The 16753-nt window shown below is 37.9% G+C and overlaps 1 protein-coding gene across 3 annotated transcripts in view; it reads right to left on the bottom strand.

Moving 5' to 3' along the window:
- RASGRP3 (RAS guanyl releasing protein 3) overlaps positions 1-16753 on the bottom strand; it is a 130837-nt gene that overhangs the window by 58634 nt on the left and 55450 nt on the right. For 2 of the 3 annotated variants that reach the window (XM_069072186.1, XM_069072187.1), the window contains exons 2-7: positions 15290-15348; positions 12624-12755; positions 9161-9308; positions 7589-7762; positions 7058-7174; positions 4512-4787 (exon numbers count right to left, since the gene is read on the bottom strand). In XM_069072186.1, coding sequence (XP_068928287.1) covers positions 4512-4787; positions 7058-7174; positions 7589-7762; positions 9161-9308; positions 12624-12755; positions 15290-15294 — 852 coding nt within the window. In that variant the 5' untranslated portion in view covers positions 15295-15348. Of the gene's footprint in view, positions 1-4511; positions 4788-7057; positions 7175-7588; positions 7763-9160; positions 9309-12623; positions 12756-15289; positions 15353-16753 lie in introns of all 3 variants that reach the window. The other variant, XM_069072188.1, reaches the window with a different exon arrangement.

The following is a 16753-nucleotide window of genomic DNA, read 5'->3' as shown; positions in this document are numbered from 1 at the left end:
CAACCTATGCCACGAAAATATGTGGGAAATGTAAAGCCACCTCTGAGAGCTGAGATTGTATAAATCCAATTAGGGGTTCCTTCCCTGACTCGTTTTATGCAAGGGTAGGAGAATTTGGCTGCTTTTCCCCACCTCCATTCAAGTAGAAGTGACCTTCAGAATCTGCAACATAGTACTCTAAAGAGACAGAAGCAACAAATTGTAGGCAGTACAAATAAGCATCAAGTACATATGAACAGATAGGCTGCATGGGGTAGGAGACAGGAAGACCTAGGCTTAAAGTCATATGTCACTTTGCCCCAGGCAAAGACTATAAATTACAAACAACTTGCTGGTCTGCTTTGGTAGTGGGAGTTATTACAGGCCCAACCCTGAGGAAAAAAATGAAAAAGATGAATAAACATCTGGTATTTGTCCAATTGAATTGTGGCTTTTCTTGAGCCTGACAGTGTGATTTTCCTATCACTTTTAGGAAAGGCAGGAACAGAAGGAATGTCAATGATGACAATAACAGCAATCACAGTAATTAACATTTAGATAGCACTTTAAAGTTGTCCCATCATTTATACAGAATTTTTATAAAAACAATATTTGATTTGCACACAGTACTTCATTGAGCAATACTTGTTGACTGATTACCTGTAAAGGAGCTACTACAAGTACTACCTTCATTTCATAGATGAGGAAAACAGAGGTCAGAGAAATTATGTGACTTGCTCATCTTCACACAGTAAGTGTTAGAAGTAGGATTTGAATATAGATCTTCCTGCCTCTAAGTTCATCCATCCAAGTCTGCCATGCCATGCGACCTCTCTGAGAACTTCCAATTCTGACATTTTTGCTTAGCAATTAATTCCAGGCAAGAACTGTCTTTTCTAGCCTTTAAATCCTTGAGACAGATAGAAAAACATAGTGTTTTTCTGGAGACCCTTTCCTTACTCCACCCCTATGAAAAATTTGGAACTCCTCTAACACCTGGAACCTGCCTGAGCATGCAGAGGGATAGAGGTGACTTTCTGAACCCAATGACACTACATCCAATCAATTTAATTAAACAAAGGTTAAATTTCTATGAAGTTATAGGCCGCATTGCATGCTTGTATGTACAAAGATGTGCAAAGATGAATTACAGTCAGTCCCTCACCTCAGTGACCTTTTGATCTAGTTGTGAAAGGGAGCCAGGCAAAGGCAGCTAATATGGACAGGGCAGGACTTTCATTTGTCTCTGGGACTGACATCTTATGACTGGAATGGGGGTTCTCCTTTCACCCTGAACCCTGATATTCCTGGCAGAGTACTAGTGACCTGACCAGCCCTCTATCTCACCTGGACTTTGGACTGTTTGTCTCTCCCAGAATCCCAGATGACATGTGATATTCTTAGTAGTCCTCTGATAAATAAATTTATGGTCTAGAAATACTTTGAACAAATGTCTAGGAGTCATACATCTTAAAGTTGAATCCAGCAGCCCAAGGAAATTTATTTACATCATTCTGGCAATAAAGAAGACAAAACTGTTTTAATTTCCCACTGGGGCTCTTAGTTGCCATGACTTTCTTCAGTATAACCTCTACCATAAGTGTGGGTCTCCCAAGTCATATAGAACACCTAGGACTGGCTGAGAATTTAGGTCAATGACAGCGAGAGAGAGAGAGAGAGACAAACACACACACACACACACACACACACACACACACGGTGGGGAGGCGGGAGAGAAAGAGAGAATAAAGCTAACCTTAGACCTCCCCAGTTCCTGTTTTTCTCTGCCTTCTATTCCTAACTACATAGTACAATGAATAAAGACCTGAATTTAAATTCATCTTCAGACCCTATGTGTATGACTCTGGACAAGTTGCTTAACCTCTGTCTGTTTCAGTTATCTCATCTGTAAAATGGGGAAAATAACAGTACCCAACATCCAGGATGGCTATGAGGATGATTTGTAAAGTGCTCTACAAAATTTGAAGTGCTATATAAATGTTAGCTCTAATGATTGTTATAGAACCTTCTATCATTAACAAACTCTACATTGTACTAAGGTACAAGGTGGCAGAGTGAATAGAGTGACAACCTGGGAGTCAGGAAAACTTATCTTCTTGAATTCAAATCTGGCCTCAAACCTTTACTAGCTGTGTGACCCTGGGCAAATCACTTCACCCTGTTTGCCTCAGCTCCTCATTGGTAAAAATGGGCTGGGGAAGGAAATGGCAAACCACTCCAGTACCTTTGCCAAGAAAACCCCAAAAAGGGTCATGATTGAAAAACAAAACAAATTTATGCTAGACATTTTCTCATATTCCGTCCATCTTTTTTTATTTACTGAAACCCTACTTCCTCCTTAAGATGCCTGTATTTCTCAACACCCTCTCTGAAGAAGCCCAATAATTAGATATCCAGTTTAGTCTTCCAGGCTACTATCACAAATCTTGGGTGATCTTAGTGGAGCCAGGAGTGTGTATGGTAATAGCACATCATGTGATTAGGACAGCCTTTAGCTCCAATCCATAGGTGGCAGGGACATCTTCCATTGTTGAATCACCACAGTCTCTGTGAAGACCATCATCGCTAGGGTGAGGGGCAAGAGTGGCAATAACCATGGCGGTGACAAGAGCCAGAGAACTATTCTTCCTCTCTACCTAGAAGCAGTGGGTGGTCTCTATCCTCTTGGGTTATCTGATGACCATTGGTGGAATAGATCCTGTTTTTGTACACTATCACTGAGATTAAAAATGGTTGACTGAGGGCAGACAGAAGTCCTCTTTCCACTGATAGTGAGATTGTCCTTCCCAATGGTATGGGAGGGAGGCCTTTAATCCCAATCCTGGTGAAGAACTGAAGCAGTTCTAGAGGTGGTACAGAAGTGAATTCATCCCACTACCCACAAGAACAGAATAGGAGCTCAAGTCTGGCACGTGATACCCAGAGGCCTCGTGAGATTTTGACTGGTACTATCCCTGTTTTTCCTTGAGTCTGAAGTAAAGAGATCTATGTTGAAGTCTAGATCCAACTCCCAGAGGAACCATCGTGCCCAATGGATCACAAGATCATAGACCTCGTGCTAAAAGGAACTTCAGAGCTCATATAGTTCAACCCACTCATTGTACAGATGAGGAAAGGTTAAGGCCACAGCCACAAGACCACAAAGGCAATAACTGGCAGAGTCAGTATTCACAACTGGATCTTTTAACAGCAAATCCAGTTTATTTCACACTGTACCATACCCCTCCCTTTCCTCCTCTTGTAAACATACTGGAACTGAAAGGTGAGGATGATTGGGACCAGGCATCTGAGTTAATAAACCCCTGGGAATCACCTTCCTGTGCACCAAATTAAATACTGGACTACAACTTGTGGCTTCTTCCCTCAGCTGTGACAGATGAGGTTCATCCAGAAGTTATGTGTACAGGAAGTTAATCCAGCTTCTAGGGCAGGTAGGCAAGAGGTTGCAGCCCTTATCCCACTTCCCCCAATGTTTTTAATGGGACCTATGATTTCTTAGTATAAGGAATTCCCAGTGAGGAAACACCTTCCATAAGTAAATATCAGCATCTATTCTGCTAAAGGTCAAGGGATTTGCCCAGAGTCACAAACAGAAAATGTGTTAAAGGAGGAATGGGAACTCAGTTTTCCCAACTCTGAGTTCAGCTTTTTGTAGAGTGTGCTAAGAGGCCTCCTAAGTGGGGCCTATACAGTTCCACTGGAACATGACAGGACCCCAGTCAGAAGATGAGAAGACAGGTCACATCCTACCCTTTCTACAAGTGCCAATTTCCATGATTGTTTCAACACAACTATACTATCTAGTATACTATACTATTTACTCGTTGTGGCATGACATTCTCCTTCTCCACTCCCACTTGTGGCTATCCCCTAATATCCCCCCCACAAAAAACGTAAAAACTCTAAATCTTTCCCCTTCTGTGCTAAGTAAGGTCCCTCAGAGTAGACCATGACCCAGGCACCTGTACTAATAGTGAGTGTGCCATTAGTAGCCCACCACCATCATTTTACCCACACTAGAGCCCCATAAATATACCAAGTATTATTTTAAATATATTTCATCTTTATCCTGTCCTTTTTAATTTCTGCTTTGTATATTATAATATACATAATGATTAGTATAATCAAACCTGTATAATTTCTAAATAAATAAATATTTGCATATTAATTATGTGTATATGTACATACATATATGTGCATATATATAACACATATATAGAGATATATGCAAGCTCAGAATTTGTCTATAGAGGAGAATGATTTAAAAACAAGTTTAGTGGCCACTGCACTTCTCCATGATCTACTCAGCATTTATTTATCTGAATTGAATCTGACAGCAAAACCAATTTTTGTCATAGAGCCTCATGGGCTTACTAGACTGAGAGGAAGGAAGGAAGGAAGGAAGGAAGGAAGGAAGGAAGGAAGGAAGGGAAGGAGGGAGGGAAGGAGGGAGGGAAGGAGGGAGGGAGGAAAGGAGGGCTAACACAGACAGAAATGTTCTCGATACTCACTGTTAGGAGGTTGATTAAATCCATGTTAGGTTCCAAGTGGTGTGAGGCGCTCTGGAGGGAGACCAGTTCACTCAAGGTCACTGAGAGCTGGTGCATCTTCACAATATTGACTTTATGATCCTCAGTCCAGTCTGGAAAAATGACATGAACGGCTATCAAGTCTTTCAAGTGAACGCCCAGGATGGGAATTTTGAAGCCTTCACAGTCAGCAAAAGCTTTTCGGTAACGGCAGTAATTGCCACTGGAGGAGACGAGTTCTGTCATTTCATTCCAGTCCTGCAAACAGATACAGAATTAACATCTCCAAGTGGTGTCTCCTCCTGTATCCTCCCTGGTCATGTCTCTGGAGATGTGATGGCACGTTTTTTTTAAGGAACTCTATAAAGCCCTCCACAGAGGCAGTAAAGGTTCAGTAAGAGCGGTTGCTGAGTTGACCTAGAAACAAATGACTAAGAAAATGGATCATAAAACTAATGCTACAAAGACCTCCAGGATACTGGGGTTAGCTGTGAAATATGAGAGCAGAAGACTGGCTTCTGTGATTCCTAGCACTCTTATTTGTAGAAGCACAAGTTAAATTAATGAAATGACACTTCCGGAAAAACTTTTCAATCAGTCAGTCATCAAGCATTTATTTATTCTAAGTGCCTACTATCTGCCAAACACTATGCTAAGTATTGAGGATAAAAATACAAAGAATGAAGTGTTCCTTATTCTTTTTTCTCAATGAGTGAAAATTTTGTCCTTATGAATCTGGGGATAAATATAACAAAGACCAGGTTTGGGGATTATCCTTCAGTTTGTATATAATATATACAGTATGTATATAATTTCTACTCTCCTCAACCTAATTGCACTTTTGTTGAGGATGGGGACTGTTCTTCTCTTTGGGCCTCCCATAACCCCTAACTCAGTTTGTTCAGTAAGGAATTAAGAATGCATTTTAGAATTGGGACACTAATACACTATTAGTGGAGTTGTGAACTAGTTCAACCATTCTGGAGAACAATTTGGAACTAAAGTCATTGTGTTGTGCATACCCCTTGACTCAGCAATACCACTGATAGATCTGTAATCCAAAGAGATCAAAGAAAAGGGAAAAGGACCTATTTAGTGTGTGTGTGTGTGTGTGTATACTATCATATATATACATACATACATAGTATTATATATACTATATATAGGATTGTTATAATATATGATTTATATTATATTTATTTATTCATGGCAGCTCTTTTTGTGGTGGCAAAGAACTGGATATCAAGGGGATGCCCATGAATCTGAGAATGTCTGAACAATTTATGGCATAAGATTGTGATGGATTACTATTGTGCTATAAGAAATGATGAGCATGATCATTGTAGAAAACCTAGAAAGATGTATATGAGAAATGTAAAGTGAAGTGAGCAGGACCAGGACTGCAAGAATGATCAATTGTAAAAAGTTAGCTACTCTGATCAATACAAGGATCCAAGACAACTCATAAAGACCCATTATGGGGGGTGGCTAGGTGGCACAGTGAATAGAGCACCGGCCCTGGAGTCAGGAGGACCTCAGACACTTGGCCTCAGACACTTGACACAATTACTAGCCATGTGACTTTGGGCAAGTCACTTAACCACAATTGCCCTCCAAAAAGCAAAAAACAAAAAACAACCCATTATGAAAAATACTACCCACCTCCAGAGAGAGAACTGATGTGCTCCAAATGCAGATCAAAACATTTTTTATTTTACTTTTGTTTTATTTTGTTTGCATTTTCTTTCACGACATGGATAATATGGAAATGTTTGGCATGACCTCATATGTAAAATTGAAATCAATTTGCTTATCTTCTCCAGGGGGTGAAGGGACAAGAAAGAGAATTTGGACTGTTAAGAAATCTTTTATATGTATTTGAGAAATATTTAATGAAATAAAAATAATTTTTCAATAAGAATGCATTTTAGGTAAGTAGAGGAAAGTCGAAGTTTTTATGAGAAAACTAGAATCTGGCTCAATTAGTTAAAGCCAGAATCTGCCTTACTTAGTGAGTTAAATGTAGTAAGTAATAATAGAATAAAAACAGTAATAGAATACCATGAGAATTTCTCCAGATCAGGTGATGTTCATCTTAGCAGAAAATGAGAAAGGACTTTCCAGGAAAGAAAAAAAAATGGATGATAAATTTTGACCTTGGAGAAATAGAACAAGAAGGAAACCTTGACAAAGCTTAAAAGAAATGAGACATATCGTACTGGGACATTGCATTAAAATTACCATCAGGACTCTATTTCCTTCTTATATTACTTTAGTCAATTGCAGTGCAAGAAAGTTCATCTCCCCACTGCACTATGAATAGATGTTCAGAGGGAAGGTTAGCTTGTTCTTAAAATAATTAATTTTCTTTTCATTATGATTATCTTCACAGAATAGTGCTGATTTTGCAGTCCCCATTTACAGAAGAAAATAAACCCCCTACAAACAAATGTATATCTATTGCACATAAATGATAAGTTCTGGAAAACAAGACTTTTGTTTTAAATTTGTGTAAATCCTGCAGATACCTTTGTAACTTCTGAAGAAAGATGAGAATGAGTCTCTTTGAGGCGGGAAATAGAACTATGACTTAGTCCTCCCACCACTGCCATCAATGTATTAAAATTCTGTAGTTGAAGGAGTTTCTGAAAGAGAAATGTCATGGAAAAGGGCTTAATAAATTCTTAATATTTGAATGAATAATTAAAAAAAGAAGGAATGCCTAATGTCATCATGAGAAATTCATTAGGCAAACCCATTATTCAGCATGTCTATAAGGAGAATGTAAAATTTGTCCACTATCCTTTCTCAGTAGAGAATGCTCTGAAAAAACATTTGGAACAGGAGATTTTAACTTTTTGTGCTTTGGACTCCTTTGGCAATCTAGTGAAGCCTAATCAACCTTTCTCAGACTGACTTTTTAAATTATTAAAATAAAATACATAAAATTAAAAAATTAATTAATGTTAAGGTTAAATTCATGTTAAGATTAAGTATCCCTGTCTTTTTACCTTAACTGTAATTACTAGACACATACAAAAAGAGAAAAGTCTCCTTACCTGGGCAACATTTATAAATTTTGTGATGACTTCAGCTCTTTGCTGTGGAGTTGGTTTGCTAAGAACCATCAATTGGACCCATTTAGAAATCCCATTAAATAAAGCAATGGATCTTTCCAGGGTTGGGTTATTCTCCAGGCAGCCATGAATTACATAGCTTTGATAATCTGTGAACTAATAAAGGAAGAGTTAGAAATGCTGAATCTCACTGGAGCAGAATATCAAAATGAATCTTAGACAAGAGAAGTGACTTCTTTGTTCTCTCTATTTACCTATCTATGTATTAATCAAACGATCACTTATCTGTGATCCATCCATCTATCCATCATCTGTATCATCTTTTATACATTCCATAGCACATATACAATTTTGATATTTTTTCCTTAATATGTACAGTTCTTCCATCGTGTATTTACAAAAAAAACATTCAGACTCTCACAACAGACAAAGGCCTATACCAAGGAAGAAGAAATTAATATACTTTCAGGGCAAGGGGCAGCTAAACAAAAAAATTATTTTTAATCTCAGGAAAGGCAATAAAAAAAAAAAGGAAATAAAAGCAAGAAGATCTAGGGCTACTTTTAAGTGAAGACGACAAGTAAGGAATTCTTTCAGATGTTCAACAGTATTGTCATCAACTATGTTTGCACCTTCAGAAAAGTCATCTGTGCAGGGATCTCTTGACTCCCACTGTGTGTCTGCCTATAGAAAATCCCTAACATCCACTGCAAATGGGAGCACATTTCCTAATGAAGGAAACCATCCTTCAGAAATGCATGCTTGTCACCAAATAAATGCTCTACTATCCACAAACTGTTTCAGTAATGCTGTAGAGAGTCCTGATGTCAGCGCCTCACAGGCCATAGTACAGAGCAAATCAGGGAACTGACATAGTCACAGGACATTGGAGGACAAATGAAAACTTCCAGAGGCTGCATAAGAAAATGACTAATTGTAGAGGATTATGGAAGTATAACAATAGCAAATGAATGAGTAGGTCCCTTGAAAGAACTGGGCCCAGGACTTGAAGAAGGAAAAAAAAATGTAGCAAAGAGGAAGAAGATAGTATCAAGATGAGTAGGAAAGTAATGTTTTGGTTCTGGGTGCTGATCCCAGGAAAGAAAAGAGCCCAGCTTTGGACTATACCCTGGAGGCTACAAGTTTCGATTTAAGCCACCAATCACAATTAGACATTCAACTTAAACCCAAATGTTTCATTCCTTCCCCTCAAAGGAGCAAAAATCTTTATTTAAATGAATATAGTTTAACTGTGAATGCCAATAACTCTAGAGCATATCTGAAAAACAAAACAGAAAGCAAACAAACAAAAAAATGAACTTTAGTCCCACAAAGAGGATATTGAAAAAAATGGGCAAAAGTTTAACTTCTTAACCACAAACAATGACAGGATAATATTTCTCTTTGTTTCAAAGGGCTTGTTCTTATGAGACTACGGGAAAGTTTCCAGTGGGGTACAGTGACAGAGGCTGCCAATTCTTTCAAAGGATGGAAATGGCGTTCCTGGGGAAGCTGGCATGTTATCCTTGGAAAAGAAAATGTCAAGTTTCTTACTGAAATCCGTCTGAAAGATTTGTGCTCCAGAAAAGTAAGGTGCTCAGCCAGTTCAATGGGCTCCAGATGGTCGAACAGCAGACAGGCTTTTCCCTTCTTAGACACTTTTTTTCTCTGTGTAACTCTTCTCATCCAGTCATAGGAAGGACTGCAAGAAATGAAAGTCTGGTCAACATGGTCCAAGCCCATGCTAAGTATAGTGTGCTCAATATTTGTTGTTCTCTACATACTTATATATGGACCTGTGGTCTCCCCCAGTAGAACTCTAAGTTTCTTGTATCTTCATCACCTAATAAAAAGCCTGTAAGTGCTTAACGCCTGCTTGTTGATTGATTTGAGTATTTTGCCCAGTTCACTGGAAGTTCCATCCAATAGCTAGTAAGCAAAAATGATAAGTAGGATGCATTTGGCAGATGGCTATCCAAATTTTTCTCTCTGTGACTTTAACTTTTCCGTAAGGGGACTAGCCTTAAAATCCAAAAATAATCCATACCATACTCTAACTTCTGACCAACACATAGTATAATAGTGTTCCTTAAAGAAAGTCATTCCGGAAATTGCCAAATAGCATGATAGGAGGCAGATCATGAAAGTTATTATCTGGATGGAATAACATGGAATCAAACTAAAAAGTCAGAGTTTATTCAACTCCAAGTTAAGTTCAAAATGACATGTTATAGTATACTGAAAAGAGTACTGATTGGCCTGGGAATAAGAAGACCTGGGTCCTGATGATGTCTCTACTAAACTCCATAGTGATCTTTTTTTTTTAAGCAATTGGGGTTAAGTAACTTGCTCAAGGTTACACGGCCAGATATTTCTGGGTGTGGTGCTAAGTATCAGAGCCCACATTCCAACCCAGGTCATCCCATCTCTGGGGCTGGTGCTCTTACTTACTGTGCTACCTGGCCGCCCCAATAGTGATCTTAATTAAATCCCTTCACCTCTCTGAGATTCAGTTTCCCTGTGTGTAAAATTAGGAGATTAGACTAGATGAAATCTATCAAGGATTCCTTCCAAACTACTCTAAATATTCATTGAATGTCTACTATGCACAAAGGGTGACAATGGCAGCAGAGCATGTAAAGCAGTGAGTTTCTTATAGACCATTATTATGGGGCATGAAAAGTCCTGTTTGCATGAAATAATCTTCCTAACAGATTTTCCAGGGTATCTGGCAACCTAGCATTGAAATCATGCCTTTGGATTAAGAGATCTCCTATGTGTTCCTGTTACCAATGCAAAAATCTCTTGGAAGGATTATAGTTATTGTCATTGTTATTAATGACAGTAATAATAATAACTAGCATTGATATAACACTGGTTTGCAAAATATTCTCCATATCACTTGATCCTCACAAACACCCTCTAAGGTAGGTACTATTGTTATTATTTCCAGCTTGCAAATGAGGAAACTGGAGCTTGGAACAGTTTGATAACATGCATATAGTCTCATCTAGTAAATGTCTGAGGTGAGTCCAAATTCAGGGTTCTGTTAATATCAGTAGCACATGGGGTTATCATCATAGACTATGGTGACCCATGAAGGATGAACTTTGCATGGACTAAACTCAGGGCAAATACATTTTTATGGAGATTGAAGTTATGGGAAATATCTAAGGCAGGATGTGCCACCACAAAAGGCAGGTTCACATGGAGCATCAATGTAGAGGGCTCAACATGAAGGAATCAGGCAGTTGACCAGACATAAAGATGGGGGAGAAAAAGGCAAAGCAGAGGAAAATGGCCCATACTACACAATTTTTGCCAAGGTGCAGCCTCAGCAAGTCCCATGATATATTAATCATATTAAATCTCACATCCGATCTGATCAATAGTTTAAAAAAGTGTTAAATATTTCTCTGTCCCCACTTTGTCTGCTTTGCTATAATAATAATTACTATTCATGCAGTCTTGTAGGGCAGGGATTATTTCATTTTTGTCTTTGTATCTTTAGCATCTAGCAAAGCTCCTGGCACATAGTAAGCACATAATAATTATTGATTAGAAATAGAGGCTTATTTAGTATGTGACCTTTGATTCAATTCAATTGCACAAACTTTTTTAAGCATACCAGGTACAGAGTACTATGAGATGCACTGAGAGATACAAAATATACATAATGTAGCACATATAGTCTAATCTGGGAACATAGCACATACAATGGTAAAAACAATACAAAACAATAAATAAAGACAGAAAATCCAGTACTTCATGAGACCTGGGAAGATGTGATGAAAGGTTTCACTGAGGAGGTAAAATTTAGGTTGCACTTTAAAGGACTTGTAAAAAGTACAACAGATAAAAAGGAAGGGAAGAGCATAATAAGCAAAGGAAAGTGTCTAAGAAATGGCATAAAGTATACTCAGAGGACAGAGAATAATCTGGTTTGACTGGAGCCTAAGGGGCACTGTTAAGTGCATAGTAGATGTTCAAGAAATTAATTGAATTAATTTGCTCTCAATGAGATAACTATATATAGACCTTAAGTCTGTACCTCTTAATCACCATAGTATCATAGATATAGAGTTGGAAGGGATCTTTTAGGTCATTTACCTTAATTCCTCTCATTTTATAGATGGAGTAACTGAAGCCCAGAGAGGCCAGGAATCTTGTCCAAGGTCATTTAAGTAGTAATTGGTGAAGCCGGTGTTTGAACCAGGTCTCCAAATCCTGAGCTCTTTCCACTAAATTTTGCTACCCCCTATAAGCAGAGAGGGATCTTACTACTTCTCCCATGCTTAGAGAAGTATAATCACTACCATTTAAGTCAGTCCCTTGTGCCCTGTGGGAATACATTATTTTAATGTATTTCCTGACATTGTGTGAAGGATACTGAATAGTAGCCTTCTTACCCCTCTGCTTATTTTAGAATCCTAGCCACTTAGCCCTGAACAGCTATGGGGAAAGGGGGAATAGAGAAGGAAAAAGGCAGAGTTCATTTCATCGACATGTTTTTGTTCCCTCATTATCGATATTTACATCTATCCTTGCATTCTTCTCTATCACACCTTTGGTCATGGTCACGGTTACATTTCCATGTAATCAAGAAAAAGGGAAAAGGGGAAAATGTTAATGCAAATATTACTTGTTTTTCTATGTCAAAGTGTAGAATGTATCAATCAACCATGTATGAATGTACATACAATCAACATGTATGGATGCTTAAGCATCAAATACATGATTAAAAACCAACCTCTCCATTTCATAAGGGCCATCTTGACAGCATATGGAAGACAGGACTGACATTATTTATGGGTACCCATTGAATGACACAGTTAAATAAGTATAAGGAAACTGCAGTCTATATCTTCTAACCTTGTCCAATGTGGTTGCTCTCCAAAGGAAAAATATGAAATATAAATCCTTAATTGATCTATAAGGTTAGCCCAGAATGTCTCTAGTAATCACAAAAAGAGGGAATTCCTCATATTCAATGGATGAGCATATGGGCCCTACTTACATGCTGGATATGTCAATGAGGTTGATATGTTTTTCACATCCCAGCTGGCTGGCTACTTCCTGAAACTCTTCAGTCATATGAATCAAACCAAGATCCAGATTAAATTCTGCTGGGAACTCCAGAATCCAGTATCTGAAAGATATGGAATGTCAAGTAATAGTATCAGGATATATCAGTCTTTGGATTCTCTGTCCAAGAGCTCTCATTGAATTAAATGATCCATCGCTCTCTTGTCTAATGCATGATATCCGACCTCCATTCCTTCGACTCATAGATCAAAGTTTGTTTTCCCCCTAGTTTTAGATAAATAATGATATAATTTTTCTTGATTTTCTTTCCTTGTTAGATTACATTTTTCTTATGAATAGAGAAAAATTTCTTGTTTTAAAATTAATTGAGATAAAGTTTACTGGATATAGTCCTACTCTCCAAGCATTTCCAACCTGAGAAAAGTGGACAACACCCTCAGCTTCCCCTTGAGTCTGGCAGAGGAGTCTTTTCCCTTATCTTGCAATGAATCAGGCCTCTGTGATACTTCCAGAGAATGAATCCAGCACTCCTTTAAGTACTTGTGTTTCTCCTTCAGGGAAGGAACTATTCTGTTTGCTTATATTTGTACCCCATTGCTTAGCACAGTGTCTGACACCTAGTAGGTGTTTAATATCATCTATCATAGATTTATCTAGGACTTATTTTTACAGATTTTAGAAAAAAATAACAAATTAAAAAATCCACAAAATTTGGTCAACACATATGGCCCATGTATATATGCCCCAATATTTTAAATTATGTTCTTCAGAGAATATCTCAAATATAAGAAATAGTTATTCTGTGATTTTTCCATGTAGCTATATATTTTGTGTAAAAACATATTTAATATAGAACATCAGTTAGATAAAGGCTGTCTCTATACAATGTCCATCCAAGTAGTTAAAAAATGAGTAATTCAGTCTTTAGATTCTTTTGGTTTTACATGATATCAGATAAACTCCACAACTGAATTCTTCCCCTATTTTCCACTCCAAAATGACAAGTTATTTTTGTTGTTGTTATTTAAATAACAAAAACACTTAACATATTTAAATAAAATTAAATACAATATCTAAATAAAATAAATAAAAAGTTGGACCAAGGGCCCAACTCCCAAGGACCTGGGAAACAGGACTGCCTTTTCATTGTGCTCAATGATGCTATTCACCACAGGGCCGTTGCAAGAGAAGGCATGGCATATTTTGGGAGGGTTCCAGGACAAGATAAGGGTCTAACTAAATAGGGATGCTTATCCTTGGTTTCCATGGTGAGGAAGTGGACCCATGGTTTCATATTTATAGAACATAATGTTTAAATTCCACAACTGTAAGGTAGACATCCAGGAAGAATCATAGATAGAAATCTATCTCCTTTTAGACAGACCCATTGCTGCTGCTGTGAAGTCATTTGAGTCATGTCCATCTGGCATTTTCTTAGCAAAGATACTACAGTGGTTTGCCATTTCCTTCTCCAGCTCATTTTACAGATGAGGACACTCAGGCAAACAGGGTTAAGTGACTTGCCCAGGGTAACAGGAAGTAAATGTCTGAGGTCAGATTTGAACTCAGGAAGATGAGTTTTCCTGACTCTAGGCTCAGTACTCTATCCACTGAGCCATCTAGCTGCTCCAGACAGAGACACAGATCAAAGCAAACCCTTCACCACATCAAAAACAGAGGCCAGTGTGGGGGTGTAAACAATTATTTTGGTGAGGGAAGGTGTGAAAGGAATAAATTCTCCCTTCCCAGGATTTGTTTTTATTTTCTAAACATGTTTTTTTAACAGTTTGATCTCCCACCCACAGACCAAAGAATGGGGATGAAAACTATTTTTCCTTAAATACCACATATTGTAGATCAGAGAACTATAGACCTATAGCTGAAAGGAACCTAAATGCCTTTCAATCCAACCTCATAGGGAAGTTAAGCGATTTGCCTGAGTTCAGCCATGTAGTAAGCAAAAGATTCAGGATTTGAATTCCTGTCTTTTGACTCAAGTTCAATACTTTCTTGCTTGAGCAAAACAGTAACAAAAGCACTTTTTTAGAGTAATAGAACTAAATAAGCCATGATATTAATGGCAAATCTGGTACAATTCCAAGTAGAAAGAAGTTTTACTAAGTCATTTAGTCAACTAGCATTTATTCTGTACCTACTACATTCTAGGCACTATGTTAAACACTGGGGGTACAAAGACAGGCAAAAAAAGAAGTCTCAGCTGCTCACAACATGTATCATAGTCTAATGGGGGACACAGTATGCAAACAATTATGTACAAGTATAAATTAGGGTTGGTCTCAAGGGGAAGAGCATTCTGGGCATGGGGGACAGTAAGTGGAAACTCCTGAGTTGGGAAATGGAGTGTCATGTGTGAGGAACAGCAAGGGGGCCAGTGTCACTGGATCCCAGAGCATCTGGAAGGGGGGATGGTGCAAGGAGACTAGAATGGGAGGAAGGGGTCTGGTTATGAAGGCTCCTTCCTTATTTCTACTTCCTTTATATTTGCTCCAGGGGATAATGTAATATTATTAAAATAAATAATTCCTTAAGCTGCACTTCAACTTATTTCCTAATAGAAATTCTCTGACTTTCCAGAATTAGAGACAAAATCACTGGGAAATTTAAAGTAATACTTACCTCATGAAGTAGCAGACCTTTAGGCGGAATTCATCACATCCTTCCCCACAAGCATCACGGTACGTATGTTTATTAATGAAAATAATAACAGTTTGTATTTCCATTGTGCTTAAAAAATTACAGATTTTTCATACATTATATATCATTTGTGTTTCACAATAACCCGATAAGGTTGGTAAGAAAGGGTAGCAATATCCCCATTTTATAGGCTAAGAGTAAAAGACTCAGAAATGATGTGATTCATCCAGTCTTGCACAGCTAGTAAAACTTGGAGACTTGGAGTGGCTCTTTTCAAAATATCACACTGACATATCACAAATATGACAAAATATCACACCAGCTTTTGTTTGATTTACTCCACAGAGTTTTTAGATGCTTGTTCAATTACGTAGCATCTCCTACTTCATTAGGGATCACCCAAGATCTCTCAGTTGCGGGCCCAGCTGAAATGCCCAAGGCTCAGTGCCAGTCCCAACAATTCAGCTAATCTAAGGTATGGGAAAAGACTACTATCAAACCAAAACAAAGAGTAAAAAAAATGAAAAAATGCTGTAGGTATACCTGTGATAATTTAGTTCACACTGATAACAGTATTTTTGCCTTCCCTGAGTAAACTCCAATTCAGGGCAACTGGTATTAAAAACATGCTGCAGATAATCTATAAGATAGACAAACCAGAAGGGAAATGGAGAATTGACTATATTTTCTAACAGAAGCTCAGCTAAAAATACAAACATTTTAATAACATTGGGGGGAAGGGTATAGAAAATAATTGTGCATATAGGATAAAGAGGGGAAAGGGAGAAGGAAAGTGGAAGGGAATAAGCATTTATTAAGTTCCTACTATGCGCCAGGAACTGTGCCAAGTGCTTTACAAATAGTATCTCATTTGATGGCAGCTAAGTGGCAAAGTAGGTAGATTACTGGGCCAAAGTCAGGAAAAGTCTAAGACCAAATCAAATCTCAGACTAGCTGTGTGACCGTAGGCAAGTCACTTTACTTCTTTCTGTCAGTTTTTCCAACTGTAAAATGGGGATAATAATAGCACCTATCTCACAATTTTGTTGTAAAGTTCAAATGAGATATTTAGGATAAATGTTCTTTGTGAGCACAACTGTCTATAAATGAAACAACTCTGCTTTTTAACACCCCAAACATAAATGAGTTGTGTGATCAGGTAACTAGGAAAAGGGTAAGTAGATTCAATGTTCTGGAAATTCCTGTTCATTTGTTAATTAAGAATGCTTTCAATCCCTTGGGTTCTAGTACTATATTCCAAATATTAGAAGATAACATTTATATAGCATTTCAAGGCTTATAAAACACTAGATCCATTATACAATGGATAAGGAAATTGAGGGCCAGGGATTGTCATGGATTGCCTATGGTCACAATCAAACAATAAGCACATAAGTAACAGAAGCAGGGTTTGAAGCCAGGTCTCTCCTCACTCTAAGTTCAGCA

This window comes from Petaurus breviceps, unplaced genomic scaffold (genome assembly GCF_028583685.1).
Source record: "Petaurus breviceps papuanus isolate PSGF00001 unplaced genomic scaffold, PetGlider_PUasm1.0 90845, whole genome shotgun sequence".
Classification (NCBI taxonomy): Eukaryota; Metazoa; Chordata; class Mammalia; order Diprotodontia; family Petauridae; genus Petaurus; species Petaurus breviceps.
The sequence above is the reverse complement of the archived record's forward strand: the minus strand, read 5'-3'. Positions and strand labels throughout refer to the sequence as shown.